Source organism: Anguilla rostrata, chromosome 14 (genome assembly GCF_018555375.3).
Source record: "Anguilla rostrata isolate EN2019 chromosome 14, ASM1855537v3, whole genome shotgun sequence".
NCBI lineage: Eukaryota > Metazoa > Chordata > Actinopteri > Anguilliformes > Anguillidae > Anguilla > Anguilla rostrata.
The window spans coordinates 23,910,654-23,928,099 of record NC_057946.1 but is presented as its reverse complement, the minus strand read 5'-3'; the positions used below and the strand labels follow the sequence as shown (position 1 = coordinate 23,928,099).

Genomic DNA, 17,446 nt, shown 5'->3' with positions numbered 1-17,446 from the left:
TGGTACGGCGCACTCAGAGGGCCATGGATGCTAAACTTCATGTCAGTCAGACCAGCTGTTAATGATAAGACTATTTTCGAGTCTTTTGCACTACACTGAAGTATTTATGAAATTAGGAAACTATTCTGACTCGTCATATGTTCGATATTTTTTTTTAAGATGAGCAGTGCGGCAAAATGTGGATCGCCGAGCCACTGAAACAATTGTTTTCTATAATCTTATTACAAATCAATCTGGAACAGGCACATTTAGCGGTAAGTAAAGTGTGCATGACATAAAATACCACCGAATATTAAATAATATGCATGTTTTAATGTGTGTGATTAATGGAATACAATGGCCACAACTCGTCTCTATACGAAACAACAGTAGGTGCATATTATTAGTATGTTTTCTATGAAATACAGCACTTTGCCACCGCTGGTCCGATTCTGTACACGTCATAGCTAGACACCGCCTTTCCACGCATGCGCAGTGGCTTTCAGTTGCCACATTCCGCGCCTGAGCACCATTGCTGATATATTCTTTCATTGCTGGTTGGATATAGAAAGAAAAGGTGGATTATATTCGGTTTAGTATACCCAAGGCAGAATTCGCACCACCGCTTCGCCCGGTGCGTTTGGGAAGAAGAAGCACGACGTCTCACCAGCACGCAGACCGTGAGTATATGTGCGTTTATTGTTTGGAGTGGCTAGCTGGCTAGCAGGACAGTGCAGTGCATGTGTAAAAAGAAAGGAAAAAGATCCCAAGCGTGAATTTGATTTACCAAGTTGGGGGATGGGGTGTAGACCGGGGAAAGGCAGCACACCAGTAGCGGTTTAGCGATTCTGATTAATTTAACACTGCAGTGTTTATGAAGTCTGAATGTTAACATGAGAGGCAACATAGGTTGCTAACACTAAACCAGTAGCATGTCTGGTCAGCTGCACGGGATCAGGGATGCTATTGATGACCATTAGCTTGGTAGCATTTTAGCATTTCACATTATCAGGCCTTGTGAATCCTAAAAAAATTAATCTCAGACAACTGTCCGCTGGCGATTCGGCTCATAGAAACTAGTCCACTTCTCGTAGTCTCCTCGATTGTAGCCAGTGAATGTACTGCTAAATGTGAATGAATGTAGTGCAGTACCCAGGGGTGTTTCTGTCGTATGCACGCTTGCTAGGTGGACTTTTTTTGGTAGTAAGCTTGGCAACTTTCTGGAATGACCAGTGAGCTCTGAGTGCGGTGATCATGCATCGAATATCAGCTCGCTGTGCTGGCGACATTGTGCACCCCCAATGTAACATTCGCTAGCCTTAGGATGACGTTCATTTCCCTTCGTGCGTATTTTCATAAGTTTCTATGACGGCGGAACTGGTTTAGGATGTCTAAGTTGCCGCTTTAGCCAGGCAGGGATCGTGACAAGAACCGTGACTTGCCAGCGCGTTTAGGGGGTCTGTTTGCATTTTAATAAATATGTTCTGGTGATTTTAGGTGCTATGTTATAGTTGGCCGAAGCGAAAGGTGCTTCGGTGTGTCCCAAAATTGTTCAGAGCAAAACAGCCCCCCCCCCTCCCCCGCCCGATAGGGCGAAGAGTAGGGTTGATCTGGGAATATAACCTGTCAGTTGACCTTTTGTCTGGAAAACTCTCATGTAAATATAGCGTAATGGTTAAAAAAAAAAAACTATGACGAGTTATGAACTTGGAATACCGTATACCCGTGGACATTTGGAGAGTCTGCACAATATGAAAATTTAGGGAAGAACGTTGGTTTGAACATCTTCAATTATCTTGTGAGAACGTTGCAGAGCAGCACACACGCACTGGGAATGTCGCAATGATGATGATTAGGTGGCAATTTTCTCGTTATAGGTTGCATGACCTCATCAACGTTCTAACATTCTAACAAAAAAACCCTCTCAAACATAATCGTGCATGTGGATCCATGTACAGCGTGTGTTCGTCGGCATGGTCTTTCTGCGACATCTGGTCTATTGCGGGTTTATGAATGGCAGACTGTAACTATGCGAAATAGTGTGTTCTGTTAGGGTGGATACCACAGTCACGCTTTTACTGTATATTAATAATCCTGCTCCATATCAAGATGCAGAAAAGCACAAGTACCAGGATGTCATATGGTGTCAGGAAACTGTGCCTTTTGTATTTACAAATGCACTAAGGTAGCAGTTACAGCCACACGGAGCGCGTCAGTAATGGGCCGGGAAAGGGAAAGAGGGAAATTCCATGTGTATTCAAATGGAAGGGCATCGCTAAACGTTTTATGCAGAGCGTGATGGGAGGACTAGACCGGAGGTGCATGATGGGACTCCACCTCCCAGTAGCCCTTTTGTGAAACTTTCTATAACACTGCCTAATGACTCTAATGCTAGCCGGACTGGGACTGTAATGCTCTATGACTGGGACTGTAATACTCTGTGACTGGGACTGTAATGCTCTATGACTGGGACTGTAATACTCTGTGACTGGGACTGTAATACTCTGTGACTGGGACTGTAATGCTCTATGACTGGGACTGTAATGCTCTGACTGGTGTATATCTGTGACTGGGACTGTAACTCTGTGACTGGGACTGTTGCTCTATGACTGGGACTGTAATGCTCTATGACTGGACTGTAATGCTCTGTGACTGGGACTGTAATACTCTGTGACTGGACTGTAATGTCATGACTGGGACTGTAAGCTCTGTGACTGGGACCGTAATGCTCTGTGACTGGGACTGTAATGCTCTATGACTGGGACTGTAATGCTCTGTGATGGGACTGTAGCTCTATGACTGGACTGTAATACTCTGTGACTGGGACTGTAATGCTCTGTGACTGGGACTGTAATACTCTGTGACTGGGACTGTAATGCTCTATGACTGGGACTGTAATGCTCTGTGACTGGGACTGTAATGCTCTATGACTGGGACTGTAATACTCTGTGACTGGGACTGTAATGCTCTGTGACTGGGACTGTAATGCTCTATGACTGGGACTGTAATGCTCTGTGACTGGGACTGTAATACTCTATGACTGGGACTGTAATGCTCTGTGACTGGGACTGTAATGCTCTATGACTGGGACTGTAATGCTCTGTGACTGGGACTGTAATGCTCTATGACTGGGACTTAAGTTCAAGTTTATTTATATGGTACATTTCATACACATGGAAATGCAGTGCGCTTCACACAAAGTGCACACTTGCATATACACATATAAAGAAATACATGAAATTTAGGCCCTACTTGTAAAATTATGCCTTCCACAACCACCCTTCCCCAGCAAGCACATTAGTCAAAAGCCATGCAGTAAAAGAAAGTTTGAGCCCACTCTTAAAGGTGAGAGTTGGAGCCCATCTTAAGTAATTCCTGTAATGCTGCATGACTACTACTTGACTGAGACTGTAACTCTGCATGACTGTGACTAACACTGTGACTGAGACTAACACTATGTGACTGGGACTGTAACGCTGCATGACTGAGACTGTAATGCTGTGTGACTGGGACTGTAATACTGCGTGACTGAGACTGTTGCTTTGACAGTTTGTCAGGTTGCTGTGTTTTTATTGTAGTCTGGCAGTTCTCTTGCGGTCCGCTTCACCAGCTGCGTTACCATGGCAACGGAGGAGAAGAAACCAGAAACTGAGGCTTCTAAGACGCAGTCTGCATCATCTACTTCTGGCAGTCAGACTAAGGTAGGGCCCCCAGTACCTGAGTGAGCCTGTTTCAGCTTCAGTGATAATGCCCCAGTACCTGAGTGAGCCTGTTTCAGCTTCAGTGATAATGCCCCAGTACCTGAGTGAGCCTGTTTCAGCTTCAGTAATAATGCCCCAGTACCTGAGTGAGCCTGTTTCAGCTTCAGTAATAATGCCCCAGTACCTGAGTGAGCCTGTTTCAGCTTCAGTAATAATACCCGCAGTACCTGAGTGAGCTTGTTTAATATAGTTTGTAATATGCTGGTGCCTTATGCTGGTCTTTGCTTGGCCACTTAAAGTTTCTGTTCCAGTAGAGTTTTGTTAATTGGTAGAGGTATGATTCATAAATGGGTGCACAAGGCCACAGTCTCCCATCTCCTTGACCTGCCCTGCCGTGCCCCACCCTGCTACGCCCTACCCTGCTCTGCCCCCCCCCCCACCCCCCCGGTCCCGCCCCGCCTGCCTCAGCTACAGCCGTCAGTAAAGCGGTATTCATCTGTTGCTCCTTGGCTTGCCTTGCAGTCCGCCCCCGCGAAGCCCAACTACACGCTGAAGTTCACGCTAGCCGGCCACACGAAAGCCGTGTCTTCAGTGAAGTTCAGCCCGAACGGAGAGTGGCTGGCCAGCTCGTGTGAGTATCCCCCGCCCCGCCCGGCCCCGCCCCGCCACATTGTAGTTCGTTTTGCATCACCCATGGGATTGGTTACATGAAGCCCTGGCATGGTCAGGATTATATTCCAGATTCATGACATGGGGTGCATACAGCCCCCCATAAAAGAACAGTTCCAAATGTACTTCTCTCATTATTTGTGGGTCGAACTTTTCCAGTGGTAACCAACCCTGTTCCTGGAGATCTACCATCCTGTAAGGTTTCCATTTCAACACTAATTTGGCACAGCTGATTCTGCTAATTAGCAGCTCAGTGAGATCTATAGCTGTTGAAGGAGGTGTGCTTTGTTGGAGTTGGAGTGAAAGCCTACAGGGCGGTAGATCTCCAGGAACAGGGTCACCACTGATCTATTCCAGTCTCAGGCCTTGTTAAATGATTCTGTTCACATTAATCAAGAAGATTGAATTCTGCATCTTAATAATTTAATATCTTCAGTCTTTATTTTATAGTTCTCTGTGCATGGTTTCACATTTTAGAGCAGGCGCGCACTATGGTTGAGGGTGTAGAAGGGAAAGGGTGTGTTGATTTGTGCAGTTTGTGTGGTAAAATGGCCGCCTCGGGTAAGTGAGCTCTTACCCCATAGACTTTCACTGCCTCCGTTAAGGGGGAGCGATCGGCACCGGGGCGGCCTCCACAGGGAGCTGCTTTTATTTCGTCCCTAAATCAGCCGCTAAGAAAGCGGCGCTCGTCTGCCATATCGGGATCTAGCGGAGGGAGGCTGCCGCTCGTAATCCTCAAACACGCTTTTTAAGAAACCCAGGGAGAGACGCTTCGCTGGACTGAACCCTTTCTGGCTTTGTGCGGAACACAGTTCTTTACAAGCGCTGAGTGCGGGGGTCAGGGGTGCGAGCAAGTGCAGGTTTATGTTTGCTTGTATCGCCGGAGGAAATAAAACAGGAAGTGCTTTGTTGACGGAACACATCCTGTGATTCTACACTTTATTTTCAAGCTGGACAATTTAATGTGGTCTGCCCATTGATAATAATAAAATAATAACAGTAAGAAAGCATTTATTTTAAGTTTCACATTGTGTGTTATATTCTGAGGACACAGGACTAATGAAATGTTATATCCCACCATTATGTATTCTATGTTAGCGAACGCCAGAGTCAAATATTGGTTGTGAAAAGATATAATGTGGTGGAAAAACATGACCTGCTTTTGCTCTTTCTTGCAGCGGCTGACAAACTGATAAAAATATGGGGAGCGTACGACGGAAAGTTTGAGAAAACGGTGTCTGGACACAAACTTGTGAGTTGAGGAATTACTTTGTTCCGTTGGCTGTCTGAAACTGTCTGTCAGTTTCTTTTGAAATATGGATTGTGTTGTTCATGTTTTTTTTTTTTCGGTTGGTTGCATTACATTACAGGCATTTGGCAGACGCTCTTATCCAGAGCGACGTACAACAAAGTGTACGTTTGCGGCATTAAACCAGTGGTTTTATAATGATTTTATAAGATTTTCATTGACCGTGGCACATTTGCTACTTGCGATTGGCCATTTGCTACATGTGACGTGTCTGAGCGAATCATAGACGAGGCGAGCTGTGTGCAGAGACCGTAGGGCCCCGCCTCATTCTCAGTCGCTCTTTGAGTGACGCATCTTGTCTTCCCGCAGGGGATCTCGGACGTAGCCTGGTCGTCGGACTCCAACCTCCTGGTCTCCGCTTCGGACGACAAGACGCTTAAGATCTGGGACGTGAGCTCGGTGAGGGGGCGAGGCTGTGAGGAAACGGGGGGGGTGCCAAAAACTGGAAACTGGGGATGCTATGCCAGTGAAACTCTGTCCCGGTCAACAGAGTGTTAAACAAGCTTTTTTCATTGTGTAATCACCTTAAATAGCGCTTCCATTTTTCTTATTTTTATCACTAATGGTCTGCTGTTTACGTAGTACATTAGAACCCTTCATTCTGTTACCAGCCGCATTTATGTATCTAAAAGCCAAACCGATTTTTTAATGAAGCATCCTGCTTTTTTTTTTTTTTTTTTGCCTGTGGTTGCCACATCCCCATGGTAACAGCTGGGTAAAAACAGTGATTTCTGAATTACCATGGTAACTGCCGTGCGCTCCCCTTCGCGAGCTGAATGCGTTCTTTGTGTCGGAGCCTGGTGACTGACGGAGAAGGGGGCGTTCCTCAGACTGTGACGCCCTCTCTTCACGCGCGGCTTTCTGTATACCCTGTCCCGTTTCCTTCCGCAGGGAAAGTGCCTGAAGACGCTGAAGGGCCACAGCAACTACGTCTTCTGCTGTAACTTCAACCCCCAGTCCAACCTCATTGTGTCCGGCTCGGTGAGTCCGCTTCGGGCGCTGGGTTCATCGCGTTGGGGTGGGATACGGAGGGATAGCGTGCAGCTAGCCTACAGAACAGCCTTTTCATGTGATGACCTTCAAAGACCTAGAGCAGTGGTCTCCAACCCTGGTCCTGGAGAGCTACAGGGTCTGCTGGTTTTTGTTTGCACCTTAAAATCAGCACCCTGTTGAGATCCAAGACACCAGGTGAGTAGAGTTAACTGTGTAATCAACTGCTCTAATTGATTCATGAAGTGCAGAGTCACTATGAAAACCAGCAGACCCGGTAGCTCTCCAGGACCAGGGTTGGAGACCACTGACCTAGAGCCTAGACCCACCACAGAAAGTTTTAAAATGAACGTGGAGCGTGGAGGGCCGTCTCTGTTTTGTGTGCGAGTCTTTTTAAATGTGTTTTGTTTGGCAGACCCATTGGGGCCCAGCGAGGGAGAAATGAGAAACGGCATATTCGTGTGTTCGATTTCCATTTATTTTCCAAATCCTCGCCTGCTTTTTTTGGGAAAATGGGAGAGTTAAGGGTGTGTGTGGCGTGTAAGCAGGGTGTGTGTGACGTGTTGGTGGGGGGTGTGAGTGGGGGTGTGTAGGTGGGGGGTGTTGGTATGGGGTGTGTAGGCAGGGGTGTGTAGGTCGGGGGGTGTTGGTATGGGGTGTGTAGGCAGGGGGTGTGTTTGGGGGGTGTGTAGCGGGGGGGTGTGTCAGAGATGTGTGTGACATGCATTTTCTCGGCAGTTTGACGAAAGCGTGCGGATATGGGACGTGAAAACAGGGAAGTGCCTGAAGACCCTGCCAGCCCACTCCGATCCAGTATCAGCGGCAAGTCCCCCTTACTTCCCGTACAACTTATCACCTCGCCCTCTCTCCTTTCTCCCTCTCTCTCTTTCCTCTCTGTCCCTCTCCCCTCTCTTCTTTTTCTCCTTCTCTCTCTCTTCCTTGCTCTGCTTTCTCTCCCTCTGTCTCTGTCTCTCTCTCCCCCCCATCTGTGTGTGTATTTTTTGTGCCCACGGTAGATGGTATAGCAGAAATGGTGTACATTTGTAGTTCCTGGCTCTGTGTTGCTGTGGCTACACAGGTGGCTTTTAATCGCTGCTGTACCGACCACTGGTGCAATTTCAGCGTCACTTCGTGTGACTGATTGTAAAAATGATCTTTTCAATCCTTCGAGTCAGAAGCTTGTGCAAAATTCCCCATTCAAATGATGAATGACATATTTCTGGCTGTGAGTAACTGAGCATCTCAAGATCCTGTCATTCGAAGCTGCTGGCTGTGGGCATTATGTCACTGGTTGCGCTCGTGAATATTAATGAAGGGGTGTGGCCAAGGAGGGGCAGCACTGGAGGGGCAGGTTCTGTCCTTGGCCACGCCCCCCCTTATTAACATTGATGAATTAATATAGCAATGGAAATTCCCAGTGACCAACCAGGACCACCTACAGTGTGGAAGTAGGAGGGACTGAGGTTTGGGGACTGTGTGTGGGGTGAGGCGGGGGGGTGTGCAGCCTGTGGGCCCAACAGTAACGCCCCGCTCTCCCGCCCTGCTTTCCAGGTCCATTTCAACAGAGACGGCTCTCTCATAGTGTCCAGCAGCTACGACGGTCTCTGGTGAGGGGCGCTTCAATCCTTTATTCACTCATTCACACACGCATTTACCAATCACATCGCTCACACTGCACGTACCAATCACATCGCTCACACTGCACGTACCAATCACATCGCTCACACTGCACGTACCAATCACATCGCTCACACTGCACGTACCAATCACATCGCTCACACTGCACTACAATCATCACATCTTACATCCTCGCTCACACTGCACCTACCAATCCATTGCTCACACTGCATTACCAATCACATCGCTCACACTGCACGTACCAATCACATCGCTCACACTGCACGTCATCACACGTCAATGTCCAAAACATCGCTCACCCTGCATGTACCAATCCATCGCTCACACTGCACGTACCAATCATGTCATGCGTACCATCACCCGCCACTGCGTACCAATCATCGTCACACACCATCACATGTCACACTGCTACATCACGTCACCTGGACCATCACTCGCTCACGCACGTCAATAACGTATGCGCTCATTAGGTCTGACTGGGCCTTTGCCAAGCCTTTAATTTATTAGACTTTAATGCTTAGCTGAATATGTGTGTGACACCAGGGCATGGTACACGATGTGCTCTTTTGAATATGCCTCCGCGCCCTGATGAGATTGACGGGCAGAACTGGGGAAACTCAATCCTCTGTTTGTTTTTAACAGCCGAATCTGGGACACGGCGTCGGGACAGTGTCTGAAAACGCTCATCGGTAAGAACAGATGTTATTTACCTACTTAGTTTGCTCAGTGAAGATAACTCTGAAAGGACTGAAAGAGCCCTTTGCATAAACGTATCCACGCTCGGATGCATATCCTAAAAAGGGTTTTTTCAGTACAGCGTAGCGTAGCGCGGAGCGGGCAAACTAGGAGAACGTTTTCATTTTGACCTGGCTCACCTGAGACGGGCTGAAGAGTGTCGCCTGCCTGTTCCGCGAGGTCTGATTTAATGAAGAAAAACAAACAGTCCGGAATGTTCCGGAACCGCCCGTCCCACCTATCGGTCGCCAGGCCGCGGACGTGCTCCCGCCATTACCACGGCGGGGTTTTAATTTTTTTTACGCGGAGGGAGGGACGGACGGTCCGTCGCGTCCGCTCTCTCTAAACCCCGCCCCCTTTTGTGTCCCGTCAGACGACGACAACCCGCCGGTGTCCTTCGTGAAGTTCTCCCCCAACGGGAAGTACATCCTGGCCGCTACTCTGGATAAGTGAGTGAGGGACACACCCTCTTACGCCTGCTGTCCGTCTCGCCTGTGGTGGGGGGGTGGGGGGGGGGGGCACAGGGATAGTGTTTCTGTTTCATGCTAAGCGAGACGGTAGCAACGCTAAACGTCTCCCCGCTAGACCCCAGTGTACACTTGGAGTGAGGCGGCTGCTCTGAAGGCTCATAGGGCCATTATGTGAGGTGATGAATCCATTGAAAAATACTGATTTATTACACCGCATTTCTGCTCAAAATGTACCTCGTAAATGTGTGATAATGCTTCAGAGTCTTGCATTAATAAAGCCACCAGCATTTTACTGTTTGAGGCAGCTCGCCAAAACATTATAATCTTCATTTAAATCTTCTGTCATCTGCAATGATATTCATACAAACACACACTTTTGTATGAATGTCATTGCAACACATCAGAAATGCATAAATGAGCTTTGTCAGGGTCTTTGTGTTGGGTAGTGATTGGGGATGTCCAACTAAACGCTTTTATTTTGGAGAGATGCACAGAAAACCATTCTGTTTTACTGATACCATTAACAGATTTTTTGCAGAACGTACAGGCGTTAGTGGTGCTAGCCCTGGTTAGAAAATGTACGTCGGCTAACGCTTGTGCCTCTGCCTTTTCTACAGCACGTTGAAGCTTTGGGACTACAGCAAGGGAAAGGTCAGGATTCAGAACTTTTAAACATTTATATAATCCTCTTATGCCACTGATATTTATGTTCAATATGGAGACAGACCGATTAATTTATCATAATAACCCCATATTTTAATGTTCTTCCACTATTCCATGTCAGGGTTTATATCACACCCTAAGTCTGCTTTGCTTATTGTGATGCGTGCGTTTCTCTCTCTAGTGCTTGAAGACGTACACCGGCCACAAAAATGAGAAGTACTGCGTGTTTGCAAATTTCTCCGTCACCGGTGGAAAGGTGTGTGGGTTAGACGTTCTTTTGTCATAATAATAATTTAATAATAATAATAAACTGTTACGTCTCTGATGTGTTCTGCTGAATGTGTAATACAGGAATGTATTTAATGAGCGTGGCATGCAACAGCTTGCCCAGTCCTGTTGAGGCCAAATGTTTGTTGGTTGAAATGTTGTTGGCCTGAATTGGCCCAGTGTTAAAACTGTTGTGTAAAGTTTGTGATGCGTGTGTGTGTGTGTATATATCTGTATCTGTCCATCTCCTCCTAGTGGATCGTCTCCGGTTCGGAGGACAACATGGTGTACATCTGGAACCTTCAGACCAAGGAGATCGTACAGAAACTACAGGGTCACACAGGTGAGGGAGGGGACAGGTGGGTGGGGGGGTGGCACCTGACTCTGGCTGTAGTGCTGTTCGAGGGGCCCAGGAGAGTGACTACTGTTCCGTAAAGAACTTCACCTGTACCCCTGAAAACTCTTCATGTGTTTAATTAGGACATTTCTACTATCTTATCAGCTTTACTTTGTTGTGAAATTGTGGTGTTTTTATTTTGTAACTTTTGTGTGCCGTCCCTTTTGCCAGGAGTCTGTTGTGAAAGATTTTTTAAAAATCAGTGCAACTGTCCAAGTTAAATAAACGATAAATACAACATATAAAAAATTAAGCAGACCGTGTATCAAAAATATGTAATTGTAGATGCTGTTTAATTCTTTATGTAAATTTGACTACCAGAGAGGTGGCATCTGGGTGAAGGTCTCTAACCAAACTTCTCTCTGTCCTCCTCTGTCTGTCTGTCTGTCTGTCTGTCTGTCTGTCCGTCTGTGTAGATGTTGTGATTTCGACGGCCTGCCACCTCACAGAGAACATCATTGCCTCGGCGGCGCTGGAGAACGACAAAACCATCAAACTGTGGAAGAGCGACTGCTAAGCCCTGAGATCTGTTTTTTTTTTTTGTTCCGTTTCATTTTGTATTATTTTTTTTCCCTTTTTTTATTATTTGTAAATGGACTTTTCACCATAGAGATCACGCTTGACCCACAACCCCCCCCCCCCCCCTTTATGTATGGGGATAGGGCCAGGACAGAGGAACAGCTAGAGCGCCAGGCCCAAGCCCAGAACAAAGGCCCCGCCCTCCCAAATCCATCGTACCCCCCCTTCTCCGCCACCCTCACGGAACGCTCAGAGTCTTCTGAACCTCGCCTCAGTCTTATTTAAACTGTGCGAATCAAGTCTTTGTTTTCTGATAAATCCAATAAACGCTGGCCGTAGACAGTGGAAATAGAAGCACTTCAATCTACTCCATGCGGAAAAAATAGTATACTCAGTGTACTCGAAGCATAATTATAGAAACTTTAATTATACTTCAGGTATTCTGAAGTATAGAATAGTATACTTAAGGTATACTTCAGCGTACTCTTTCTTCACAGGAGACAGCTGCTTTTGCAGAGTCACTGTTAAACTCCACCCACTTCTCTATCCTGGAAAAGACGCGTTCTGCGGGTGTGGTGGTAGCACAGGCAACCACAGAATAGAAAAGGCATCTAAAAAAACTTTGTACAAGAGTTAGCACTTTGCACCCAGTGGCAGTTTGGGATCTCATCCTCTGTCTGTGCGAAACTAAAACATGGACTACAGTTGCATAGACCAGCATGGCTTTTCCCTTAGAGGGGGAACCTTTCCCAGGATGCAATGGGTTGTAGTTTATTAAGAGCAGGATGGAATGTGTCTAGAAAATCTACCAGCATACAGTATATTAGTATTGTAGTGAAAAGCAGGACTGCTTTTCCTGTAGAAGGAAATCTCTCTCCCATGATGCATTGTGTATAAAATGTAGTGGGTGTGGGGGGCTGAGTGACATGAAAGAAGTCTTAACATGATCCTCAGTAAAGTGAGGCATTAGACGTACCATAGCATGACCAAACAAGAAAAGCCCTTGCCAGATTAATAAATGCCTTGTACGTCCGACCAAAGGCCTTTCCTGCTTTTGAGTCTTAACAGAACCACTAGCTGCCTGTCGAAGGCCTTTAGCGAGCCTTCGTGTCTGTGCGTCTGGCGGTCGGACGAATTCCTGTGGGACGCTAGTAGGATCCGTCTCGTCTGGAAACGGTAACAGTACTTGCTTAACAGAAGCCTGTAAACAGGAGTGGCATCCTTGCTGGCTGTCCGCTAAGCATTTGCGCTACCGCGATTTTGTATTGGGAATCATTTTATTTCTTGAGCTGTTCACGGTATGGCCGAGAGTTTCTGTTCGCATTTCTGTGCGGCGCAGGCGAGTGTTACGTGGCTGTTAGTAATTTGTGTGTTTCTAGAGAACGGGCGCATTTCGGAGAGATACAGGCCCTGTGTCCTCCGCGAGATTCGCGCCCCGTAGAGCTCACGGCTCCGGGGGAACGCGGTCACCAGTAGACGGTATTTTTTTGTACAGTTTTTAATTGTATTGAATTCTGACGACTTTGCTCCGCTGTATATAGGCTGTTGAAAGCCGTGATGGCGGCTCTTCCTCCCGGGTTTCGGACCGCTTTGGTCTGTAAAAGGATTTGCGTTCTTTTAACGGGGCCGTAGCTCCGATTTGTGCTGGTTAACGGGGCCATAGCTCTGGCTTGTGTTCTTTAACGGAGCCGTATGCTTCGCCTCGCATCTCAGAGCCACTTTGCTTTCAGCTACAGCTAACCAGTGTCACAAATTTGAAAAAAGAAAACCGTTTTTCTTTCTCTGCTAAACTGCTCTGTTCTGCTACTTGGATGTCCGCTGTGTGTGTATGTAGCGTGCTTGCGCAGGTTTACAGATAATGCATATTTCATATAATTTTATAGCACGTACAATATTTTTTCGAGACTGGGGATTTCTGTGGGTAGGTATTGGATAGTTAGGCTCATAGATTATAACCATTCAGAGCGTCGTTCTGACTGACAGGCTTACCTGCAGGCTTATGGGGATGATGACACGTTTGCCGGTTACTGGAAATTCCTCCCCGTATTTTGACCTTTCTGGCTTGAAAGGATTTGCAGGCAAAGCACAACTGTACGGCCTCGTGGCCTGCTATTATCTCGGCGTTATTCTTCAACTGTCATCAGTGTCAACACGCCTTTCCTCTCTGACTTTGGGTGCCAATTTAGGTGTCAATCTCCCAACAGACCAACAAACAAACCTGTACCAGCATGTAGCGTATGAGAGTTAGCGATAGCGTCCTCCAACCCATGTGACATGCTGAGTCACATGAGTGCATAAAACGCTGCTGATTGGCTCAGTGATCATATCAGCCTCGTGATTATTGAACAAGTTTCCATTTATGAATCCATTCCAGTTTAGTTGTATTCTACCAGCTTTTTGTAGTGTTCTTATTCTTTTTTTTTTTTTTTACCAAACCTCTTTTAAGGAACAAATCGACGTGCCAGCTGATAGTTCTTGTCTGTATTTCTCATGTCAGGTGCTAGTACTTCTGGCGAAGTTTCTATAACGGGTGCACAACAAGGGCCGATCTGTTTCAGGATTTTGTGCCAACTTCTCTACTTAATTATTCAATTAGCTCAATCATATCTTGATCTGAAAATTGCATAATCACCAGCTACAGCTGCACATTGCAAGCGTATCCTAAAGAGTTTACTGTTACTCAAGTCCAGGACTTAACCAGCCTAGTTTATAGAGCTGTCAAAAAAACTAAAACTAAGGTTGGTTAAATTGGTTGGAACAAAAACCCTGCAGGAGCGGAGTTGTGCACCCCTGTTCTATAACAAAATCCAGTGTCGCCACCTCATTTTTAATGGTAATTTGAAGCAGGGTAACTACCAACCTACCAAACCCAGTGCTGCTTTTCAGTTGTGTTTGGAACAGTCCTACCAAAAACTGGGGTGCTGTGGACCCAAGAATCGTACTGTGCATACAGTAATGCTATGTTACTGGCCTTCGTGTGGCATCACGCCTCTCCTGAGGTGATATGACGCTTACTGGAGTGTAAAGGGGTGACCGATGGTGTGGCTTCCTCAGCCCTGTGAGTTGAGCAGCTGTTTGCTGTCATTCACTGTCCTGTAGGAGCCAGTCCAAAGACTGCTTTCCATTGGCTCTGATTTGTGAGTCATTGAAAGCATGCAAGAGCTGCACTCGTATATAGCGGATTTATTTCTCATTTCTTTCATTTTTCCCCCCCACTTTCTTCGTAATTGGCAGTTGGCCTGAAGTCATTGGTGAATCTGAGCAAGGAGCCCTGTAAGCGTGTACACTGCCCCCTGTGGGCCAGAGACTGAATTACACACTACAGGCCTTGTTGCCCACTATAAGAGACCTAGAGTAGGTCAAGAGGACAGGCGTCTTTTGAAATTTGATTTTTAATTGCCTATTTTTTTATACAGTATTTACCAATTTGGGTGGCCTATGACAGTTGTATTCGCTGCCCAAACCGATAGCTTCCCGCTAGCATTTTGTTAGAGAGCAAGGACGAGCCTGCGGAACTTGACACGGGTAGTCAGTCGCACTTTCCTGCAGTCCCGACGCTGAACCGAGCGGCCATCGTGCTAAAGGACGCAGTCCGCGAGCAGCAGTCGCGGGCAGACGGATCACTGGGAAGGGTTAAAACGTGAAGGTAACGGTCATCGCTTTGCGACGCAGAAAACCGTTCATAATTAATCATTAGAACTAAATGAGGACGGAATTTGCATTCTGTCAAAAGTAGCCTACCAGACACGTAGTCAGAAACAGTTTTCCACTTCATCGTGGCGATTTTACCAATATCACCGTTTGATGTTTCTCGTCAGTTACTGATTAAACGCCTTGTGTTTCATAGGTAGAGCAGATTTAACATGTCAGTTTGAGATTGCCATTCGTATTTTTGTTCAGGTGCAACATTGAGAAAAAGCAGCGTCGCACGCCGAATGCGTAGCCTAAGGGAGGCCGTTAAGAATGATCCGCTCTCGCTGGTTAAAGCGGTTCATTCAGACCTCCATTCTGCCGCCAATAAAGCGATTTAATTTGTTTGGATGCCTGTAAAAACAGACTATTTCTGTACAAAATAATTAGTATCGCTGCATCTGTTTTCACTGTGTCAACACAACAGTGCCTGAGCTGGTTCCTGTGTTAGTGTGTGGTGCTATAGATGTGCTTCTTAGCACCGTCAGCCGCAGAGGTGTAGTTTTTTTATTTAGTATTACTTGTTTTATGAAGTTACATTTAGTAGCAATTCGCACCGTTTTTGTCAGTCAAGCACCACAGCCGCAAACCTGTTGAAATGGGGACCTCTTCCTGCCCAGCTATACGGCCCAGGCTGTTTCCATATCTGGGCCAATCACACAAACCAGTAAGATAATGATGTAGCCTAAGGTTTAAGGTTTATTTTATTTAAGAAAGGGACAGTGCACATTAATAAACATGAGAACTTAGATGCACCATGTAAATGTGCCAGATTTAGCCATACAGGATAATTTTCATCTGTAGTCCCTGGGCAGGTTGATGGTTTAAACGCATTCTATTGCCTGCTTACATTTAAACGATCTCATAATTAAACCCGAGTTCACTCTCGTTGCATTCCATAGAAAGATGATTTCCTCTGAACTTCAGTCCGTTGCAACCTGAGGCTGAACTTGTCAACACCCAAATAACGCAATTAAAACGTCAAGATTGGCGTCGTGTTTGTGTTTCAATTAAAGGAGTTCCTTGCTCCCTTCACCGTATCTTAAGTGGACACTTTTTTGACCTTTTTAAATTTCTGCCTACTTTTAGAGACTTTGGGTTGAATTTGATGGTTAATTGAAGTTGACCCATTATACACATTATCCAGTGACCAAAAACATTTTTCAGGCCTTCGAGTGAAAAATGAACTTTTTATTAACCGTGTAAATATGCATAAAAACACCTGCTTATGTATCAGAATACAAGCAATATTAGCCTTTTCTTGAGTGTTATGATTCCGTATCGTTTAGCCAGTGCTACGTCATAACGGCATTTCTCCTGATTTGTTCAGAGAATGGTTAAGCGTGAGAACATGGAGTCGGACAGAGTATTTAATTAGACTTACAAGGTTCCGGTTTGAAAGGAACTCCAGCACACATCCGTGTTCATTAAGGGCTGCATGAATCTTACTCGTATCGGCAAACTGCTCCGGATTTTGTGAACATGCATTTTGACAGTTATAACCTGTGATTCAATAAAAATGATTTTTTTTTAAATTACCTGTACCAGAGTATGCTTCTCATTGATGACTGCATAAATAGGGAGCGAATGAGATTGTGTTGCTGTTTCAGTTTGTAGGCGAAATCTCTTCAACTGTATTCTTGGCAGTATCGCACTTGAAGCATTTGCAGCTTCATATATAATTGATAAATTTGGGAATGTGGAGCTAAGCTAGACTGGTCTAGTCAACCCTTATGGTAATGCAGAAATAGGCTATTTAAACACTTCAAATATACAATTTACTTTTTTAAAATATTACACATTGAGGAGAGAGCTATGCGCTACATTTTCCATGAGACACAGCTGAAAGGTTCAAGCTGACTGCTTTCATCAGTGAAACGGTGTCATTTGCTGCTAATGACAGTCTCATCACAGCCTGTATGTTCAGCTAGGCCAACGAGCACTCTGCTCGGCAACAAACTCAAAGAGTAATAAACATTTTAAATAGACTGTGCTCTAATTTCAATATTCGGTAAATATTCAAGGAATTCAGTATGTGAATTTAGGAAAGAGCTACAGTCAACATTTTTGATTAAAAAGCAGCCAAAATATTAAAGTATATTGCCCTCATCAACAGGAAGCTGTTGAGTGCTGAACACAGTCCTATACTCGACTCTACAGGATTACCGCAGGTGTACAAGATAATTAGAGAGCAAGTGCCAATCACAGCCAGTTCCAGGTAGGGTATTAACAAGTACTTAACCTTTGGCAGCAAATCAAGAAGGCTGGCAATGAAGGCAGTGTTTCTGTATCTGGTTTTCATGCCAAATTCTGGCTTGAATGACCTAATTAGCCTTAACATTTACACCATCTTACATTTTGGCTGCATTTCAGGATAAGCACGTGAATGAGAACTACAAACATTTCTCATGTCCCTGTA

At 45.7% G+C, this 17,446-nt stretch overlaps 1 protein-coding gene across 1 annotated transcript; it reads left to right on the top strand.

Annotated features, from left to right (window-relative positions):
- The first annotated feature begins 466 nt into the window (after positions 1-466).
- LOC135239210 (WD repeat-containing protein 5) lies at positions 467-16,565 on the top strand. The gene is made up of 14 exons (XM_064307731.1): positions 467-659; positions 3,558-3,680; positions 4,203-4,311; positions 5,528-5,601; positions 5,968-6,057; positions 6,550-6,639; positions 7,387-7,470; positions 8,200-8,255; positions 8,929-8,975; positions 9,395-9,470; positions 10,109-10,142; positions 10,336-10,410; positions 10,677-10,764; positions 11,235-16,565. Exons 2-14 carry the CDS (start codon positions 3,600-3,602, stop codon positions 11,333-11,335), a joined length of 1,005 nt encoding a protein of 334 aa, XP_064163801.1. The 5' UTR covers positions 467-659; positions 3,558-3,599; the 3' UTR covers positions 11,336-16,565.
- The last annotated feature ends 881 nt before the right edge of the window (positions 16,566-17,446 follow it).